The following is a 19,797-nucleotide window of genomic DNA, read 5'->3' as shown; positions in this document are numbered from 1 at the left end:
GCAGGGCTGGCTCTGTAAACGGAGCTTGTAAGCCACTTCAATATACAGGTCCGCACCGACTCCCTCAAGTCTCAGGGAGATAGTGTGTGTGTGTGTGAGTGGGTGTAAATCTGTCCCCCCAGGTAGGTAGGTCTTTACGAAGGTGGATAGTTTGATTTTGGGGCCCATAACTCTGCAGAAATGAGGGAGACAAGTGTTTTGAAGAGGGCCTGGGGAGGTGACTTCAACTAACCTCTCACCCCCCTCTCTAAGATGTCTGCCATGTGTCCCTGGGTCCCTCTCCCCTGGCTCTCAGAGTGGGGTAGTTGGAATAAACAATGGCAACCCCCAGTGGCCCAGCCCTTCCCTGGTGGCTGGGTAATAGCCCCAGAGAGGGTCTGTGAGGGTTTGTGCTGGCTCCTTGTGGAGCCCCATAGAAACAGTAACATCACTGGGCCAGAGCTGGCCCTCATCCAGACACTGCAGTAAAAATACCCTCTCAATAGTGATTACCCCACTGCTGTATAAACAAACACACACACACACCCAGTCACACACACACCCACAGTGCACAATTCCCAGTAACATTCAGCATGACCCCTGTGTTTACAAGAGAAGCAGAGCAGATACTCAGTACATTGGCGCAAATGTTTTGTCTATATCTGCCAAGAGTAGCAGCACAATGGCAGAGCCACTCAATGTCCTCCTCCGTTAATAAACACACGTCCACAAACACCTCTCTGAGACAGGGGAAGAAGCATGAGCAGCATAGGGGACTGAGCAAAACAGAAGGGGACTGATCAATTCCACAACTCTGAAATGGCCTTCAGATGTGAGCCGTGTTTGTCTTTGTCTTTTTTTGGGGGGGGGTGTTTTATTGTCACATACACAGTGAAATGTGTTGTATTAGGATCAGCCATAGTAGTACAGCAAATTTGTGTTAAGTACCTTGCTCAAGGGCACATATACAGACTGTCGGAATTCGCACAAGTGACCTTTCGGTTACTGGCCCAACGCTCTAACCGCTATGCTACATGCCGTCTGTCTGTATGACATTGTAATGTGAGTGTATGTTTATGTCCTACCCTCTCCAAACTTTCCACATCGGTACGGAAACCTGACAGCAGAGGGACCTCCAAGACTGCCATGTTGGAAGAACCTGTGTGGAGCCACCTGAAGAGAAAGAAATGCTAAGAGAGTTAGATGCTAAGCTAAATGCTCGTAGAACTAGGCCAACCACCAGGCTAAACGCTAGCAGAACTAGGCCAAATGCCAGGATAAATGCTAGCAGAAAAAGACCAACTACCAGGCTAGATGCTAGCAGATCTGGACCAACTACCAGGCTAGATGCTAGCAGAACTAGGCCAACTACCAGGCTAAATGCTAGTTGGGCTAAAAGGCTGCTGCAGTCTCTGCAGTACCTGGCGCAGGCTTCCAGGGTGATACGGTAGTCTAGGTCGTCTTGGTGGGCTGCGGGGTCTTCATCGTCGGTGGCAGCCCGGCGTTTGCGGCTCAGCTCCGAGCGGTTGTCGGAACGGGATCGCGAGCGAGGGCTATCGTGGCGGGGGGAGGGCGGGGCTGGCGGGTGGCGCTCCTGCCTGGGCTCCTTCAGGTCCACCTTAAGCTGGAAGGCTGGCTTGGCCACGGGGTCAGGCACGTTGTAGGATACATCAATCTGAGGCGAGAACACAAGCAGAGCTTGGAGAGACAGAATTTATTCCCGATTCCAGAGGTAATAGAAAGTGCAGAGAACCTATGTTATAGAGCAAACCCATTGAGTGTGGAAGCTAGTACACGCACACGCAAGCACGCGCTCCTGCACATAGGTATGCATGTACACACACACTCTCTCTTTAATCATGCCTATCTTGTCATCTCATTACAGCCCAGGTGCTCCAGGCCTCAGGCACTGGCAGACTGGAGAGAGGGATGTGCTGAGGGAGGGAGAGGTGTGAAAGCTGGAAAAGTGGTGTATGTGTAGAGGTTTGCAGGAATGTGTGGAGTGAGAAGGGGGACAGAGATAGGCTGAACTCTCTAATTGTCCCATTTCTCCCTCTCTCCCCTCCCAGAGAACCTGAGCCCTAGGACCATGCCTTAGGACTACCTGGCCTGACAACTTCTCGCTGTCGCTGTCCCCAGTCCACTTGGTTGTGCTGCTGATTCACTTTCTGCTGTTTTGCCTGCGGCTATGGAACCCTGACCTGTTCACCGGACCTGCTACCTTATCCTGGACCTGCTGTTTCGACTCTCTCTCTCTCACCTGCTGTCTCGACCTAAATGTTCGGAAATGAAAAAGCCAACTGACATTTACTCCTGAGGTGCTGCCCTGTTGCACCCTCTATCACCACTGTGATTATTATTTGACCCTGCTGGTCATCTATGAACATTTGAACATCTTGAAGAACGATCTAGCCTTAATGGCCATGTACTCTTATAATCTCCACCGGCACAGCCAGAAGAGGACTGGCCCCCCTCAGAGCCTGGTTCATCTCTAGGTTCCTCTCATGGATTGTGTATGTGTGCAATTCAGAGAGTGAATGGGCAAGACAAAAGATTGAAGTGCCTTTGAACGGGGTAAGGTAGTACACTACATGACCAAAAGTATCTGGACACCTGCTCGTCGAAAATCTCATTCTAAAATCATGGGCATTAATATGGAGTTGGTCCCCCCTTTGCTACTATAACAGTCTCCACTCTTCTGGGAAGGCTTTCAACTAAATGTTGGAACATTGCTGCAGGGATTTGCTTCCATTCATCCATGAGAGCATTAGTGAGGTCAGGCACTGTTGTTGGGCGTTTAGGCCTGGCTTGCAGTCGGCTTTCCAATTCATCCCAAAGGTGTTCAATGGGGTTGAGGTCAGGGCTCTGTGCAGGCCAGTCAAGTTCCTCCACACCGATCTCGACAAACCATTTATGTAATGTCCTCGCTTTGTGCACGGGGGCATTGGAGCAGGCTGAGAGCTTCAAGTTCCTTAGTGTCCACATCACCAACAAACTAGAATGGTCCAAATATACCAAGACAGTCGTGATGAGCGCACGACAAAGCCTATTCCCCCTTAGGAAACTAAAAAGATTTGGCATGGGTCCTGAGATCCTCAAAAGGTTCTACAGCTGCAACATCGAGAGCATCCTGATGGGTTGCATCACTGCCTGGTACGGTAACTGCTCGGCCTCCGACCGCAAAGCACTACAGAGGGTAGTGTGTACGGCCCAGTACATCACTGGGGCAAAGCTGTCTGCCATCCAGGACCTCTACACCAGGCGGTGTCAGAGGAAGGCCCTAAAAATTGTCAAAGACCCCAGCCATCCCAGTCATAGATTGATCTCTCTAACTACCGCATGGCAAGCGGTACCGGAGCGCCAAGTCTAGGACCAAAAGGCTTCTCAATAGCTTTAACCCACAAGCCATAAGACTCCTGAACAGGTATTCAAATGGCTACCCGGACTATCTGCATTGTGTCCCGCCACCCATCACCCACCAACCCCTCTTTTACGCTACTGCTACTCTCTGTTTATCATATATGCATAGTCACTTTAACCATACCTACATGTACATACTACCTCAATTAGCCCGACTAACCGGTGCCTGTATATAGCCTTGCTACTGTATATAGCCTCGCTACTGTTATAGCCTCGCTACTGTATATAGCCTCACTACTGTTATAGCCTCGCTACTGTTATAGCCTCGCTACTGTTATAGCCTCGCTACTGTATATAGCCTCACTACTGTATATAGCCTCGCTACTGTTATAGCCTCGCTACTGTTATAGCCTCGCTACTGTTATAGCCTCACTACTGTTATAGCCTCGCTACTGTTATAGCCTCGCTACTGTTATAGCCTCGCTACTGTTATAGCCTCGCTACTGTTATAGCCTCGCTACTGTTATTTTTCACTGTCTTTTTACTGTTGTTTTTTTATTTCTTTACTTATCTATTGTTCACCTAATACCTATTTTTTGTTTACAAAATTGCACTGTTGGTTAGGGCCTGTAAGTAAGCATTGTATTCGGCGCAGGTGACAAATACACTTTGATTTGATTGTAATGCTGAAACAGAAAGGGCCTTCCCCAAACTGTTGCCACAAAGTTGGATGCCAAGAATCATCTAGAATGTCATTGTATGCTGTAGCGTTAAGATTTCCCTTCACTGAAACTAAGGGGCTTAGACCGGACCATGAAAAACAGCTCCAAACCATTATTCCTTCTCCACCAAACTTTACCATTGGCACTATGCATACGGGCAGGTAAAGTTCTCCTGGCATCCGCCAAACCCAGATTCATCCATCGGACTGACAGATGGTGAAGCGTGATTCACTCCAGAGAACTCATTTCCACTGCTCCAGAGTCCATGGCGGCGAGCTTTACACCACTCCAGCTGACGCTTGGCATTGCGCATGGCGATCTAAGGCTTGTGTGCGGCCATGGAAACCCATTTCATGAAGCTCTCGACAAACAGTTATTGTGCCAACTTTGCTTCCAGAGGCAATTTGGAACTCAGTAGTGAGTGTTGCAACCAGGGACAGACATTTTTTACGTGCTACATGCTTTAGCACTCTGTGGTCCCGTTCTGTGAGCTTGTGTGGCCTATCACTTTGCAGCTGAGCCGTTGATGCTCCTAGATGTTTCCACTTCACAATAACAGCACTTTAAAAAAAACCTGACTAGGCAAGTCAGTTAAGAACAAATTCTTATTTTCAATGACGGCCTAGGAACAGTGGGTTAACTGCCTTGTTCAGGGGCAGAACGACAGATTTGTACCTTGTCAGCTCGGGATTTGAACTTGAAACCTTTCTAGCCCAACGCTTTAACCACTAGGCTACCCTGCCGCCACTTACAGTACAGATGACCGGGGCAGCTCTAGCAGGGCAGAAATTTGATGAACTGACTAGTTGGAATGGTGGCACCATCATTGGATACTGGGGCTATACCCCAATGTATATATGTAATGATAAAATGTATAATACTTTGGTGGGCACTTATACCTGTCCTATTTTACACATGTACAAATGTGTATTAATTACGCATGTGTGAATTGGAAATGTTTTTTTTTTTTTTGCATATCCCAACTCTCCCTGAAACACCCTTGGAGAGTGGGGTCACGACCAGTCTGCCATTTTCAATGGCAGGGTAGCCTAGTGGTTAGAGCGTTGGACTAGTAACCGAAAGGTTGCAAGTTCAAATCCCCGAGCTGACAAGGTACAAATCTGTCGTTCTGCCCCTGAACAGGCAGTTAACCCACTGTTCCTAGGCCGTCATTGAAAATAAGAATTTGTTCTTAACTGACTTGGCTAGTAAAATAAAATAAAAAAGGGTTAAGTGCCTTGCTCAAGGGCTCATTAACATATTTTCACCTTGTCGAGGGATTCGAACTAGCGACCTTTCGGTTACTGGCCTAACGCTCTAATCGCTAGGCTACCTGCAGAATTATGCTTATAAGATTTCTGTCTTTTTTCAAAGGATCCAATAACTGTTAGTTTTATCTGAAGGATCACAGAACCCATTTGAGACCAGTATAATGATCACCTGTCATGTGAAGAGGGTTAAGGTTGACAGGCTCTTCTAAACATGCCGGAAAGGCAAAGTGAGGAGAGGAGGAACGCTGTGTTCTATCTAGAGCAGGAAGCTGAACAGAGAAACTCCCCCAGTAGTTGTTTATGCACCCTGGCCTCAAATACCTTTCTGTTTTAGTGACAAGGTACAGGAAAAACAGCATCCTATCCAGTGTAATTGGGGAACGAACAGTCCCTGCTGAACAATTCCCTACGTTTTACAAGATCATTCCGATTTACAGTCAGGAATTTGGGCATTAGAGCAATGAGTCATGGGAATGCACTGGCTTTTCCCCTCTGGAGGATTCTCTGTGAGTGAAAGATAAAATTATAGAAGGGGGAGATCAGAAGTAACGTACCTGCATGAGACAGCAGCCCTCGCCTTTAGCACTGACAAACAGCCCTGTGGGAATACTGGGAATCTGCAGCGAGAGGAGGGAAGGGAGAGAGAGACAGAGCGAGAGAGAAAGAGGAAAAAAGGGAGAATAGGTTTGAGAGAGAAAAGGGGTGGGAGGGAGGTGACAGAGGCGGTTAGAGAGACAAACCATCAAACAGGCAAAGAGTCAAAACAGGACTAAAATTGAATCCTACTACACCGGCTCTGACGCTTGTTGGATGTGTCAGGGCTTGCAAACTGTTACGGACAACAAAGGTAAACCCAGCCGCGAGCTGCCCAGTAACGCAAGCCTACCAGATGGGCTAAATGCCTTTTATGCTCGTTTCAAGGCAAGCAACACTGACGCATGCATGATAGCACCAGCTGTTCTGGACGACTGTGTGATCACGCTCTCCGTAGCCGATGTGAGCAAGACCTTGAAACAGGTCAACATTCACAAGGCTGTGAGGCCAAGTGTTGCGTCCGTTGTCGGAATGAGACCAAAGCGCAGTGTGGAAAGTGTACATCTTCTTTGAATGAACACCAAATGAAAAAAAAAAAAAAAAAAAGATAACCGAAAGTAATTGTCATCATTGTCCTCATATTAGCTAAAGTAACGTCCTAGTCAACATAGGTAATAGCACTAATGTGTTAGTAAACTGCTCCAATCATGCAGTAACGTTACAGTGTACAGTCAGTAAGCAGTTTACAGTTACACCGCAGGTGGCAATAAATTAATAAAACCAAAAGCTTACATGGAAGGGTTCCAGTGTTGTGTTGGATAGTCATAGCCAACTAGCTAACATAGCATCCCTCTGTTTGAGCAGGGTGTTTCAGTAGGCTAAACTAACTAACGTTAGCTGCATTTGCAGCTAAGTGAAACTGAAAGTGAAAAGACAAGATGAAATATCTCTCTCTCTTGCTTCTTCTTTTTTGAAGAAGTTAATTTGTTGAAAACGGTTCAACTATTATCTTTCTCTCTCTTTGAGTCAACTACTCACCACATTTTATGCACTGCAGTGCTAGCTAGCTGTAGCTTATGCTTTCAGAACTAAATTAATTATTTGATTATTTGATTGGGTGGACAACATGTCAGTTCATGCTGCAAGAGCTCTGATAGGTTGGAGGACGTCCTCCGGAAGTTGTCATAATTACTATGTAAGTCTATGGATGGGGGTGAGAACCAAGAGCCTCCTAGGTTTTGTATTGAAGTCAATGTACCAAGAGAAGGACGGAAGCTAGCTGTCCTCTGGCTACACCATGGTGCTACCCGACAGAGTGCTATTGAGGCTACTGTATTGCAAAATAGTGTGTTTTAAACAATTATTTGGTGACATATTTAGTATAATTTGATCTAAAAATGATACATTTTAGAATGTTTTACAATTTTTAAAAATGAAATTCACTGAGGATGGTCCTTCCCTTCCTCCTCTGAGGAGCCTCCACTGATATAGTCTCATTACTGTTATTTTATTGTGTTACTTTTTTATATATATATTAGTGAATATTTTCTTAGCTCTATTTTCTTAAAACTGCATTGTTGGTTAAGGGCTTGTAAGTAAGCATTTCACGGTAAGGTCTACTACACCTGTTGTATTCGGCGCATGTGACAAATAAAATTAGATTTGAATGCTGTTGATGTAAGCAGCAGCAGTCAAATAGCCTGGCCACTAACCAGCATAGCTAAATTACCCACAATTAAACAGCTAATTAGGGCAGATAATTACATGCCTGGCAGAGGGAACAAAAGTTCAAGCCCTTACCTGAGCTACTCCCTCACTGTGGGGATGAGAAGGAAATGTAGACATACAGCCTGAACACACTCACTGGTTTATTTACTGGGAAACACATGCCATTGCTTAGATAAAGTCTCCTAGTTATCCTCAACTGCATTGACTTAGTGGATGTTATTTAAGATACCCATCATTGAAAATGGACAATTCTGTCATTTTTGCTTCTGTGTGTAGTGTGTATCTTGGTACTGTAGGGGTCCCTTAACTACTTGAGCAAGAGTGTTTACCTCAGAAAGAAGATGCCCTTAGGCACAGATCTAGGATCAGATTACCTTCCTCCAATCCTAACCTTAACCATTATGAGAGTCTAAGGGCAACGTGACCCTACCGAGGCGCTCTGCAGGATCTTTTGGTTGTCGCGGTGCAGTTCAAAGCTCTCCTGGAAGTCCAGGTTGGTAGAGGCCAAAGAGATGGTCAGGTTGACTCCTCCCACATATGACAGGATAGCGTACTCAGACAACGCCTGAAGAGCTACACACGTGTCCTAGAAAAGAGGACAGACACACAGTTATTAGAAGGATGCTGACCAGTCTGACCAGATGAACAGTTACCAGTTGTTTCAAATATACTTTGCTGAGCTGGTTATCTCTTCTAAAAGAGATTTGTAATGTCAGTGAGGCTAATCTGGTAAAATAAAGGAAAAATACAACCACATTTTGGAGAATGCTTTGGACAAAGAGGCGGAGAGGCTTGTGAGGGGTACCTGTGTAGAGGAGAAGCCCCCGAGGGCGTTCCTCTGCTGGGAGAGCCACTTGACCACAGGCAGTGCGGAGGCCACGTCACCCAGTAGGGTGTAGGTCAGCAGGCCGTATGCTGTCATCTCCACCTCCGCTGACACCACTGGGACATGGAGGAGACTATTAGTATGCAAACACTAGACAGCCACCAGACATTCACACTAATACTAAAAGTCAAGATGTGAGAACATCATCAGTCATAGAGGATAGTCTAGCTGTGGCCACAGGAGGCGAGACAGTGTGTGTGTGTCTACCTGACTGAGAAAGACCGTCACTAAAGCCCATGAAAGTTTCCTCATCGGTCACCCTGCTGCCCGTCAGACTCCAGTGGGTGAAGCCGTCTGATTGAAACAGGGAAGAAAGAACAGTGAGTAATGGAGAGAAAGGAAAGTGTAAGGAACAATGTGAGAAAGAACAGTGTCATGTTAGTTTCGTGTTTAATATGAATTGGTAGGCAACCAAACTGATATGAGATCAGTTCCTTACAGCTGAGTACCTTGTGTGATGGCCATGTGGTTGAGGCGTCGGAGAGCGAGGGAAGCGTAGGGGCTTCGTAACAGAGCCAGGGCGTAGGAAGACAGGGCTGTGGTGTACGGGTCATCAGCTGTGTATGTGTTACTCTCCAGGAAACCCTTTGCCTTGGCCACAGCAATCTTCTCCTCCTGGGGAAGAGTACACATATTTATATAAATACACACACACGTGCACTAACACATTGCACACACAGACAAAACCTTCGTACGAGAAATGGATACACCTCTCTCCACAACGCCTTCCCTCCATCCGTATTCATCTTTCGCTTAAGTCAGGCATATTTGATCTTTGCTGAATGTTCAAGATCTGTACTGTTCCAACTCATACTCCTCAACTCAGATGTGCTGCTTATCAAAAGGCAAATAAACATTCTCTGAGCCATTAAAGGTAGGAGCACTTTCATCTTTTCCAGATGTGCCCCATTTTCTTGAGCGCACTCAGATATGACTTCAGCAGCCACTCACTTTAGTCTGCCTAGTCATCTTTTAAATAACTGAATTTGTAAGAGGGAAGGAGTTTTGCTTTGATGTCAAGTATCCTTTTGTAGTTGGCATCAGTTTTAAAAGGCCTGATTCTCTGGAGAGCCCTTCAGGATAGATAGGGAAATATAGGAAGACAGGAAGAGAAAAGGGGGGTTTTGTGAAGGGGGAGGGAGATGGATGGAAGGGAGCCAGAGTGAAGAAATACTTTGTGAATACCTTGTGCAGAGCTGTGCATGAATGAATTGAGAGCTGACACAATAACAATCTGGGGTTTAACATTGGTATTGGCAACACGCTCAAAGTAGGACAAAGCATAAACATTACATGGACTCGCTCCCTGAACACATAAACAGCAACATTCTTCTGCAACAATGACTTTGGCAGATAAAGGGCCTACCGCACTTAAAATAAAGGACACTGCTACCTTTCAATAGCCAAAGATATATTTTTACTAGAGCGACCATGACAAAATGTCAGTGTCACTGCCAGTGTGTTCAAAGGTGTTGCTTCAAAGAACATTACAGAGGGTTTAACTGGCCGGTGAGCACGCCATCTCGGGTTCAGCACCAGGGTAAGAGCATGGCGAGTTGTGGCCGAGGTGTACTACCTTCCACAGGCATCATTGTCTCTGCATGTCCTCCTCATAAATATCTTGATGCAGTCAGCCAGGGATTAGATATTAGATTACTGCCACTGGAGCATAACAAATATGAGGGGGCGCCGTGCCAGAACATCCATATTTTGTGCTGATGGGAATGTACCGGCAAACACACAGTAACGCACGCACACACACCAGAGGAGGCTGGTGGGAGGCGCTATAGAAGGATGGGCTCATCGTAATGGCTGGAATGGAATAGCATCAAACATATCGAACATATGGAAACCATATGTTTGACTCCGTTCCATTGATTCCATTCCAGCCATTACAATCAGCCCGTCTGCCTATAACTCCTCCCAATAGCCTTCTCTGACATACACACATACACACATATTCTGTTATTAGGTCTGAGCTTGAAAGATTCATTGAAAGTCCAATTTACATCCACATATAAATGTCAGGTTAGGATTCACTGTACTAAATAATGCTGTTCAGGAGGTGAGGCTGATTGGTAGGAAAGGTCATGGTCCCACCCATTGTTCCTCTTACCTCTGTAGTTATTCCTGTCTCCAGGAGGGCTGCAACCACGTACGCTGTCAACGAGATCTTTCCATGGATTCCTCCCTTTAGATGGAGAATAACACTGGTTAATGGTGCCTATGAAAACATACACACCTCGTCCGTGTACATCCCTCCACACTGTCTATGGTTCTGGGTCACTATGTCAGGCATCACCACAGGCCAGTCTCCGGTTACACAACACAGATACACCTACGCACGCACCTGCAGGTCTTTGTTGAGGATGCGTCCCATGGCGGGGAAGGAGCCCTCCTCTCTCTGGTGGTTGATGAGCCAGACCTTGGCAGCACGCAGCTCCTCTGGGTCAATGAAGATGAACCCACGAGACTGAGCAAAGGATTTCAACACAAACGCTGTCAGCCTGGAGGGGAGTGAGAAAGAGAGAAGAGACAGAGGGAGGGAGGGAGGATTGGGTTTCTTTCAAGCATGTGCTGACATATCGTTCAAAAATACTTATCAAACTTCACATCAGAGTTCACATAAATCATTTGAATGGGGTGGAATGTTCCCCAACCAGTCACACATTTTAAATCTCTAAACAGAAACAAGGTTGAGTGAGATGGCAGCTGTTACATGCTACGTCATGGTGAGAAAATCAAACTACATAAAAATCCTGTCAGGCAAAAACAGACTGACAGAGAGAGGGATGGAGGGGTGGTACAGAGCGAGGGAGAGCAGATGAAGATGGAAGAGAGGAAGATGGAGGAGGTGTGGGTGGTACAGAGCGAGGGAGAGCAGATGAAGATGGAAGAGAGGAAGATGGAGGAGGTGTGGGTGGTACAGAGCGAGGGATGGAAGCAGAGGAAGATGGAAGAGAGGAAGATGGAGGAGGTGTGGGTGGTACAGAGCGAGGGAGAGCAGAGGAAGATGGAAGAGAGGAAGATGGAGGAGTGGGTGGTACAGAGCGAGGGAGAGCAGATGAAGATGGAAGAGAGGAAGATGGAGTGGGTGGTACAGAGCGAGGGAGAGCAGATGAAGATGGAAGAGAGGAAGATGGAGGAGGTGTGGGTGGTACAGAGCGAGGGAGAGCAGATGAAGATGGAAGAGAGGAAGATGGAGGATTGGGTGGTACAGAGCGAGGGAGAGCAGATGAAGATGGAAGAGAGGAAGATGGAGGATTGGGTGGTACAGATCGAGGGAGAGCAGATGAAGATGGAAGAGAGGAAGAGGCGTGGGTGGTACAGAGCGAGGGAGAGCAGATGAAGATGGAAGAGAGGAAGATGGAGGAGATGGGTGGTACAGAGGAGGATTGAGGGAGAGCGAGGGAGGAGATGAAGATGGAAGAGAGGAAGAGGAGTGGGTGGTACAGAGCGAGGGAGAGAGATGAAGATGGAAGAGAGGAAGATGGAGGGGTGGTACAGAGCGAGGGAGAGCAGATGAAGATGGAAGAGAGGAAGATGGAGGAGGTGTGGAGTGGTACAGAGCGAGGGAGAGCAGAGGAAGATGGAAGAGAGGAAGATGGAGGATTGGGTGGTACAGAGCGAGGGAGAGCAGATGAAGATGGAAGAGAGGAAGAGGCGTGGGTGGTACAGAGCGAGGGAGAGCAGATGAAGATGGAAGAGAGGAAGAGGCGTGGGTCGTACAGAGCGAGGGAGAGCAGATGAAGATGGAAGAGAGGAAGAGGCGTGGGTGGTACAGAGCGAGGGAGAGCAGATGAAGATGGAAGAGAGGAAGATGGAGGATTGGGTGGTACAGAGCGAGGGAGAGCAGATGAAGATGGAAGAGAGGAAGATGGAGGATTGGGTGGTACAGATCGAGGGAGAGCAGATGAAGATGGAAGAGAGGAAGAGGCGTGGGTGGTACAGAGCGAGGGAGAGCAGATGAAGATGGAAGAGAGGAAGATGGAGGAGTGGGTGGTACAGAGCGAGGGAGAGCAGATGAAGATGGAAGAGAGGAAGAGGCGTGGGTGGTACAGAGCGAGGGAGAGCAGATGAAGATGGAAGAGAGGAAGAGGCGTGGGTGGTACAGAGCGAGGGAGAGCAGATGAAGATGGAAGAGAGGAAGATGGAGGATTGGGTGGTACAGATCGAGGGAGAGCAGATGAAGATGGAAGAGAGGAAGATGGAGGAGGTGTGGGTGGTACAGAGCGAGGGAGAGCAGATGAAGATGGAAGAGAGGAAGATGGAGGAGGCGTGGATGGTACAGAGCGAGGAGAGCAGATGAAGATGGAAGAGAGGAAGATGGAGGAGGAGTGGGTGGTACAGAGCGAGGGAGAGCAGATGAAGATGGAAGAGAGGAAGAGGCGTGGGTGGTACAGAGCGAGGGAGAGCAGATGAAGATGGAAGAGAGGAAGATGGAGGAGTGGGTGGTACAGAGCGAGGGAGAGCAGATGAAGATGGAAGAGAGGAAGATGGAGGAGGAGTGGGTGGTAAAGAGCGAGGAAGAGAAGATGAAGATGAAGATGGAAGATGGAGTGGGTGGTACAGAGTGAGGGAGAGCAGATGAAGATGAAGATGGAGGAGGAGTGGGTGGTACAGAGCGAGGGAGAGCAGATGAAGATGAAGATGGAAGATGGAGGAGGAGTGGGTAAAACGCAGATAGTCACCACAGGATCCAGCAGCTTTTCAGTGTCAAGAACGAGGACTGTCACAAAGCCAAATCAAGTATGTTTCTGCATGCTGGAATATAAACATTCTGAATGTATAAACAACAGTCATCCCCAGGGTAGGTATTTCTAATGTCCAGAAACAGTGTATGACCTGGAGTTTCTGAACTGGAATCACAGCGGGAATCAAACCCCAGATCCACAGAGAGGCCAATGGTGAGGGACCCGTCCAGGCTAATAAACACACGGTCATACATAAACAACTGCCCTTAGTGAAACATGCACACTCTGGCCAATGCTCTTTAATTACAGACCGGCATTCCATTACAGCATCCTCCCCAGAGCAGCCAAATGACGAGACAAGCTGCTTACCATAAAAAAAGGGGAAATAAATAAATAAACCATGTTTTTTTCCCCAAACATACATTTGGGCCGTAACTCAAGGAACAAGCCAAGAGAGAGTAAGAAAAAAATCTCTCCCATAAACCACGGTATTAAATCTTTTCTTGCTGTGCCCTGGAAGTTATGTCTCCCCAGAGAGGCAGCAAGAATTTTTATAATGTTAAGTAATATTGTGTCACCGGCTTTAACTGCCAGGCCCCAGAGAGAGTTGCTGGGTAGCGTAAAGATGATTTAGTGGGCGAGTAAACGCCAGAGACCGGGCTGCTTCCTCCACTCTGCCTGGCTGAAGTCACTCCCTCCCTCCCTGTGGGCTTCCACTCCCTCACTGGACTTTGAGGAAGTTGTTGACATGTTGTTATGAATAGCACACAGAGGTCATTCAGAACAGCACATTGGAGCTGGATCCTGGAACGTCAATAGAAGTTGGAACCAAGGTTTTTTATAATTGCCTAAAGGAACGACCAAGACTTCCTGACAAGTAAGTCCCATGTTAACAACGCCACAACATGATAAATTCCCTGGCTACTGGTTATTTTGATGCAGGTTTAATAACGGATGTATTGTTTGGGAAGTACTTGCAAAAAGTTGGTCATATGGAGTCCAAATAGACAGAGGTTTTCTAAATAAGTCCGAACACACACACACACACACACACACACACACACACACACACACACACACACCAGGGCTATGTGAGAGGGAAGAGAAGGGGTTACCATGTCCAAACACATAGCGATAACAACCATTCTCCATTTCAACATCTATCAATCAAGCATCCAGTTATCTAAGATCTGACTTGATACAAACACCATATTCCAGTTATATTCACCCTCGTTCCTCACCATGCCTGTTTGGCATTGGAGTAGAAATTGATTGTTTAACACAACACAGTATTAGTTACTTCTATTAGTTCTCTCAATCTCTGCTATCAGTTCCACTTCATGCCAGCCTCAACATGTCCCGTGTGTATCTAACCAGGCACCACTAACAGGCCCAGAGTATGGAGCTTCCATCAGGCTACATATTTACCCCAGGCCAGGATATTAAGTAGGCTACAGGGATTGAAGGGTTGAAGGGGTGGTGGTGGTGGTGGCAGGGGTTCTGCAGATTACACCAGCATGTGGCTCTCATTGGATCCAGACGGAGGCTGGTATGCGAGCGATGCCGGAAGAGGGGATGCCAGGTCCGGTCCAGGGCCCACCACAGCACCCCCACCCCCAACCCTGCAAAGACATCTTGACATATCCCAACACCACTCCACTAAACACACAGAGACACAAGCACTCACAATCACACACACACAAACAGAATCACACATACACACACACACGCACACACACACACACACGCACGCACGCACACACACACACAAGCACACACACACGCACACACGCACAGAGCATCTGAATCTGCATGAGAGGCAGGCAGGGGGTAGTGATGAAAACCAGCCCATCCTTATCCTTAGCTCTGTGTCCCAATATTCAACCCACAGGGACATACACAGAGACCAGAGCAGAGCAGAGTAGGGCTAAAAGCCTTGGCATCACCCAGACCAGGCATTAGCGGACGGAGCCTGTGTCATTATGTACAATCTTTTCATTAGGCCCTGCAATGCCCGCTCAGATACATGTTTACAACTGGAATACATTAACACTGCATTAAGAGCACTGTCAACCTACCCATAAATGACCTGTGCTAATGATTAACTCTGGAGGCCAAACAAAAGGTGGGTTGTTCTGACATATAAACACCAAGCTGATGGATTAAAACAGTGTATGTTGCTACAGGTTTACATAAGGTTTAACATCTGGGTCCTGCCATGTGGCCCGTGGCTCCAAAACCAATGCTTACACTATTATGGCCGTTACACTTCATTTCGTCTTAATATCCTCTTCCTGCATACAGAGGTTTGAAGGGTTTTTATGTAAAAGTTTAATGTTATCACTAATTACACCGGAGCAGTAATTAAATTGCTTTATTTTTTATACTTTTTTAAATTGGTGTAGTTCTTTCCTTGAGCTGTTCTTGTGTATTAATGTTCTGTATTATGTCATGTTCCATGTTTTGTGTGGACCCCAGGAAGAGTAGCTGCTGCTTTCGCAACAGTTAATAGGATCCTAATAAAATACCAAACACATGCCCCAGTTCCAGTTTGTAGGGCATGTCGAAAGGCACAACACATTTTCCGTTAAAGGGCAATTCCACCCACTTTTCAACTTCATTTTCATTACCTCCAGCACAATAACAGTGTATCATATGTGAAAAAAAAGTTATATACGATGACATTACATTTACATTTTAGTCATTTAGCAGATGCTCTTATCCAGAGCAACATACAGGAGCAATTCGAGTTAAGTGCCTTCCTCAAGAGCAGCAGTGCTTCATTTGTAAATTGTGAGTTGCCGGAATAAGAGACAGGGGTGACCTGGGGATCTCTGAGCTCCCGGAAAATCACCTTTATAATAAAGCACTGTATGCATATCATCGCATTTGCGTAGCGGTCTAGACTAGATCAGTAGAGACTATTTTTGTAGCCTTTTATAAACGCATTTCATGCAATTCTGTCATTTTATATGACTAGAGACTTTAGCATAATCTTTTTTAATACCGCACAAATGATTGAATTGTCAGGCTACTTTGACACTGACAAACTGAGAATCTGAGATCATTAAAAACGACCTTGTCTTGAATCCATCAATAGCCTAGGTGTGTGGAGACACATATCGTACAATATGAGGAAATTAAAGTCCTAAAAAGCTTCCAGTTTCACTGACTCAACCAATGATGCACAGCTTACTCACCGGCGATGGCCAATGCTCTCGTGCCAAAAGCCTATCTCTCTCGTTTTAGTTTTAGTTTGTAAAAACAATTCCGTTCGCTTAATAGGCCTATTTGGAAGACAGATAAGTATTTTTGTTTAAGCAGGAGCCTGTGACAGATAGGCTACAGACACGCTTGTCTCTCGCACCACAGCACCTGCCACGAGTTGGTCTCTAGGATACAATGTTGTGCAAATCATAAACCCAGGCAGGCCCAACCTCAAATCAATTCTTAAAATATCAGGTGCGGGATGAAAATCTACATTTTCACAATAGGCAAAGTTTTTTTTAGGGGACAGGACAATTACAGAGGAGGCAACTCAAATTAACTCTCACTTTTATTCCAATTTTTACATTGCAAACAGCGAAAATTACATTTCATGCCACGAGAGGTACTGGATCCTGGCAAATAGGATCTAAACAGTCCAAAACTGAGAGGTGCCAGATGCTGTTCTGGCAGGATCCGACTCAAATGAAGCACTGGCACAGACAGATTTTTCACCTAGTTGACTGGGGGATTCAAACCAGAGAGCTTTTGGTTACTGGCCCAAGGCTCCTAATCACTAGGCTACCTGCCACCATCAAAAGTTTAAATATTTCACAAACAGTCCTTTTCAAACACTATGAGATTCGCAGTGACGTGGGGAGCAATAAAATACTTTCCCACTGGCTAGAAACACATTGCAGGTTTAAGTAAATACTTTCCCACTGGCTAGAAACACATTGCAGGTTTAAGTAAATACTTTCCCACTGGCTAGAAACACATTGCAGGTTTAAGTAAATACTTTCCCACTGGCTAGAAACACATTGCAGGTTTAAGTAAATACTTTCCCACTGGCTAGAAACACATTGCAGGTTTAAGTAAATACTTTCCCACTGGCTAGAAACACATTGCAGGTTTAAGTAAATACTTTCCCACTGGCTAGAAACACATTGCAGGTTTAAGTAAATACTTTCCCACTGGCTAGAAACACATTGCAGGTTTAAGTAAATACTTTCCCACTGGCTAGAAACACATTGCAGGTTTAAGTAAATACTTTCCCACTGGCTAGAAACACATTGCAGGTTTAAGTAAATACTTTCCCACTGGCTAGAAACACATTGCAGGTTTAAGTAAATACTTTCCCACTGGCTAGAAACACATTGCAGGTTTAAGTAAATACTTTCCCACTGGCTAGAAACACATTGCAGGTTTAAGTAAATACTTTCCCACTGGCTAGAAACACATTGCAGGTTTAAGTAAATACTTTCCCACTGGCTAGAAACACATTGCAGGTTTAAGTAAATACTTTCCCACTGGCTAGAAACACATTGCAGGTTTAAGTAAATACTTTCCCACTGGCTAGAAACACATTGCAGGTTTAAGTAAATACTTTCCCACTGGCTAGAAACACATTGCAGGTTTAAGTAAATACTTTCCCACTGGCTAGAAACACATTGCAGGTTTAAGTAAATACTTTCCCACTGGCTAGAAACACATTGCAGGTTTAAGAAAAAAAACTTTTACTCCTACTCTGTGATGTCACAGAGAAGCATTTTTTAGGACCTTAATCTTTTTAACCACAGATCATTGAAACGCTCTGTTTTCACATATGTAGATAATGGTATGATGGAGATAATGAATATCAGGTTGAGAAGTGGCGGAATTGCCCTTTAAGTGCCCTGGAGCCTAGCAAGCTCCTCTGTCTCCAGTGGTAGTGTGGGTGTGAGGATGGAGGGAGTGTAATGTAGTCTACATACAGAGGTGGTGCCTTGCCCATGGGGCCAAAACAACCAGGGGCCATTCTGTACCGAGTGCATTAACCCGCTTTAACAGCAAATAACTCACTGGAGCCCCATTGCTGCCTGGGGGAACCAATTACGAGTTTGTGTATGATTCTCCTGGGTATATTTAACCTGCTGTTTCACAGTCTGAGCTATATTAAATATCATAATACCCACATCAACTAATAAATCACACTGAAGGTATGCAAGCGGCCCGAATATGCAAGCGGAACATTGGAGCCTCTCATAAGCTCCATATTCACTATTCCAAATATTATGACATGGTTGTGGCCTCTTGCCTGCCTCCAGGGATGTGTAAACATTAAATAAACACTCAGCGAGCCTAAATCGACCGAATTAAACACAGGGTTATGAGGGAATGAATGTTGACCATATGTATTCAAAGTTACTGATAAGAGCTTCATTGTTTCTGCCAATAACACGCCGGCCAGGGTAAATTGAGATGCAATATGCAGTTTTTTACCCCTTTTTCTCCCCAATTTCATGGTATCCAATTGTTTTTGTAGCTACTATCTTGTCTCATCGCTACAACTCCCGTACGGGCTCGGGAGAGACGAAGGTTGAAAGTCATGCGCCCTCCGATACACAACCCAACCAAGGCGCACTGCTTCTAAACACTGTGCATCCAACCCGGAAGCCAGCCGCACCAATGTGTCGGAGGAAACACAGTGCACCTGGCAACCTTGGTTAGCACGCACTGCGCCCGGCCCGCCACAGGAGTCGCTGGTGCACGATGAGACAAGGACATCCCTACCGGCAAAGCCCTCCCTAAACCGGACGATGCTAGGCCAATTGTGCGTCACCCCACGGACCTCCCGGTCGCAGCCGGTTGCGACAGAGCCTGGGCGCGAACCCAGAGTCTCTGATGGCACAGCTGGCGCTGCAGTACAGCGCCCTTAACCACTGCGCCACCTGGGAAGCCTTGCAATATGCAGTTTTAATCTATGTACCATACAGAGTTAACTGACTTAAAGGAACAGCAGATAACTTACTGAGGGATGTAATTCAAGGGAAGAGTAGAGGACTTACCACATGCTCCCAGAGAAGTCCCTCTCTCCAAAGGCACTATAAGATCCATCCTGGCGCTTATAGGTCAGTTGTCTCTGGTACCCTGGGAAGGTACAGGGGAGAGGGGATCAGTGGGTGGAAGCTATCTAGACCAGGTGAATATCAGAGAACGTGTACACTGTGGCTTTAGATCTAAGTGAATAGTAATGGATTGATTTTGTATAGTGATCTTCAATAGGGGCCACTTGAGATGTGATTCATAACTCACAGGAAAATCTCAAGACAGGTCTCAAAGCCCTTGAACCATTGGTGGTTTACCTTGCAGCAGGTAGTCTGTGGCCTCGGCCTCCACCTCAGGGCTGAGCTGACTTGTCTTCTGCAGGTACTTGAGGACAAAGACATTGGGGGCAAAGTGGATCATGTTCTGCTCCCCACAGCCGAAGGGCAGCCGTAGCAGCTTGTCCAGGTTGTTGAGGGTGGGGCCCATCACGTCCCCTGAAATCACAAAGCACAGCGCAGAAACAGATCAGCAACACTGCCTCGCATAAAGGTAGTTTTATTGAGTTACAATCTCTTTTTAAAAACAGAATTGGTCTTAAAATAAATTAGCTG

General features: G+C 46.3%; 1 protein-coding gene across 1 annotated transcript in view; it reads right to left on the bottom strand.

The window, feature by feature from the left end:
* Window positions 1-19,797, bottom strand: part of LOC112235256 (C3 and PZP like alpha-2-macroglobulin domain containing 8) — a 53,776-nt gene that overhangs the window by 6,330 nt on the left and 27,649 nt on the right. Inside the window, exons 26-36 of the mRNA XM_024403704.2 lie at window positions 19,504-19,680; window positions 19,207-19,288; window positions 10,831-10,987; window positions 10,597-10,671; window positions 8,930-9,095; window positions 8,688-8,774; window positions 8,400-8,536; window positions 8,025-8,180; window positions 5,887-5,949; window positions 1,401-1,654; window positions 1,065-1,152 (exon numbers count right to left, since the gene is read on the bottom strand). Coding sequence (XP_024259472.2) covers window positions 1,065-1,152; window positions 1,401-1,654; window positions 5,887-5,949; window positions 8,025-8,180; window positions 8,400-8,536; window positions 8,688-8,774; window positions 8,930-9,095; window positions 10,597-10,671; window positions 10,831-10,987; window positions 19,207-19,288; window positions 19,504-19,680 — 1,442 coding nt within the window. The remainder of the gene's footprint in view (window positions 1-1,064; window positions 1,153-1,400; window positions 1,655-5,886; window positions 5,950-8,024; window positions 8,181-8,399; window positions 8,537-8,687; window positions 8,775-8,929; window positions 9,096-10,596; window positions 10,672-10,830; window positions 10,988-19,206; window positions 19,289-19,503; window positions 19,681-19,797) is intronic.

The sequence above is a fragment of the Oncorhynchus tshawytscha genome, linkage group LG01, assembly GCF_018296145.1.
Source record: "Oncorhynchus tshawytscha isolate Ot180627B linkage group LG01, Otsh_v2.0, whole genome shotgun sequence".
Classification (NCBI taxonomy): Eukaryota; Metazoa; Chordata; class Actinopteri; order Salmoniformes; family Salmonidae; genus Oncorhynchus; species Oncorhynchus tshawytscha.
Note: the sequence above shows the minus strand (reverse complement) of the source record. Positions and strands in the feature narration are given on the sequence as shown.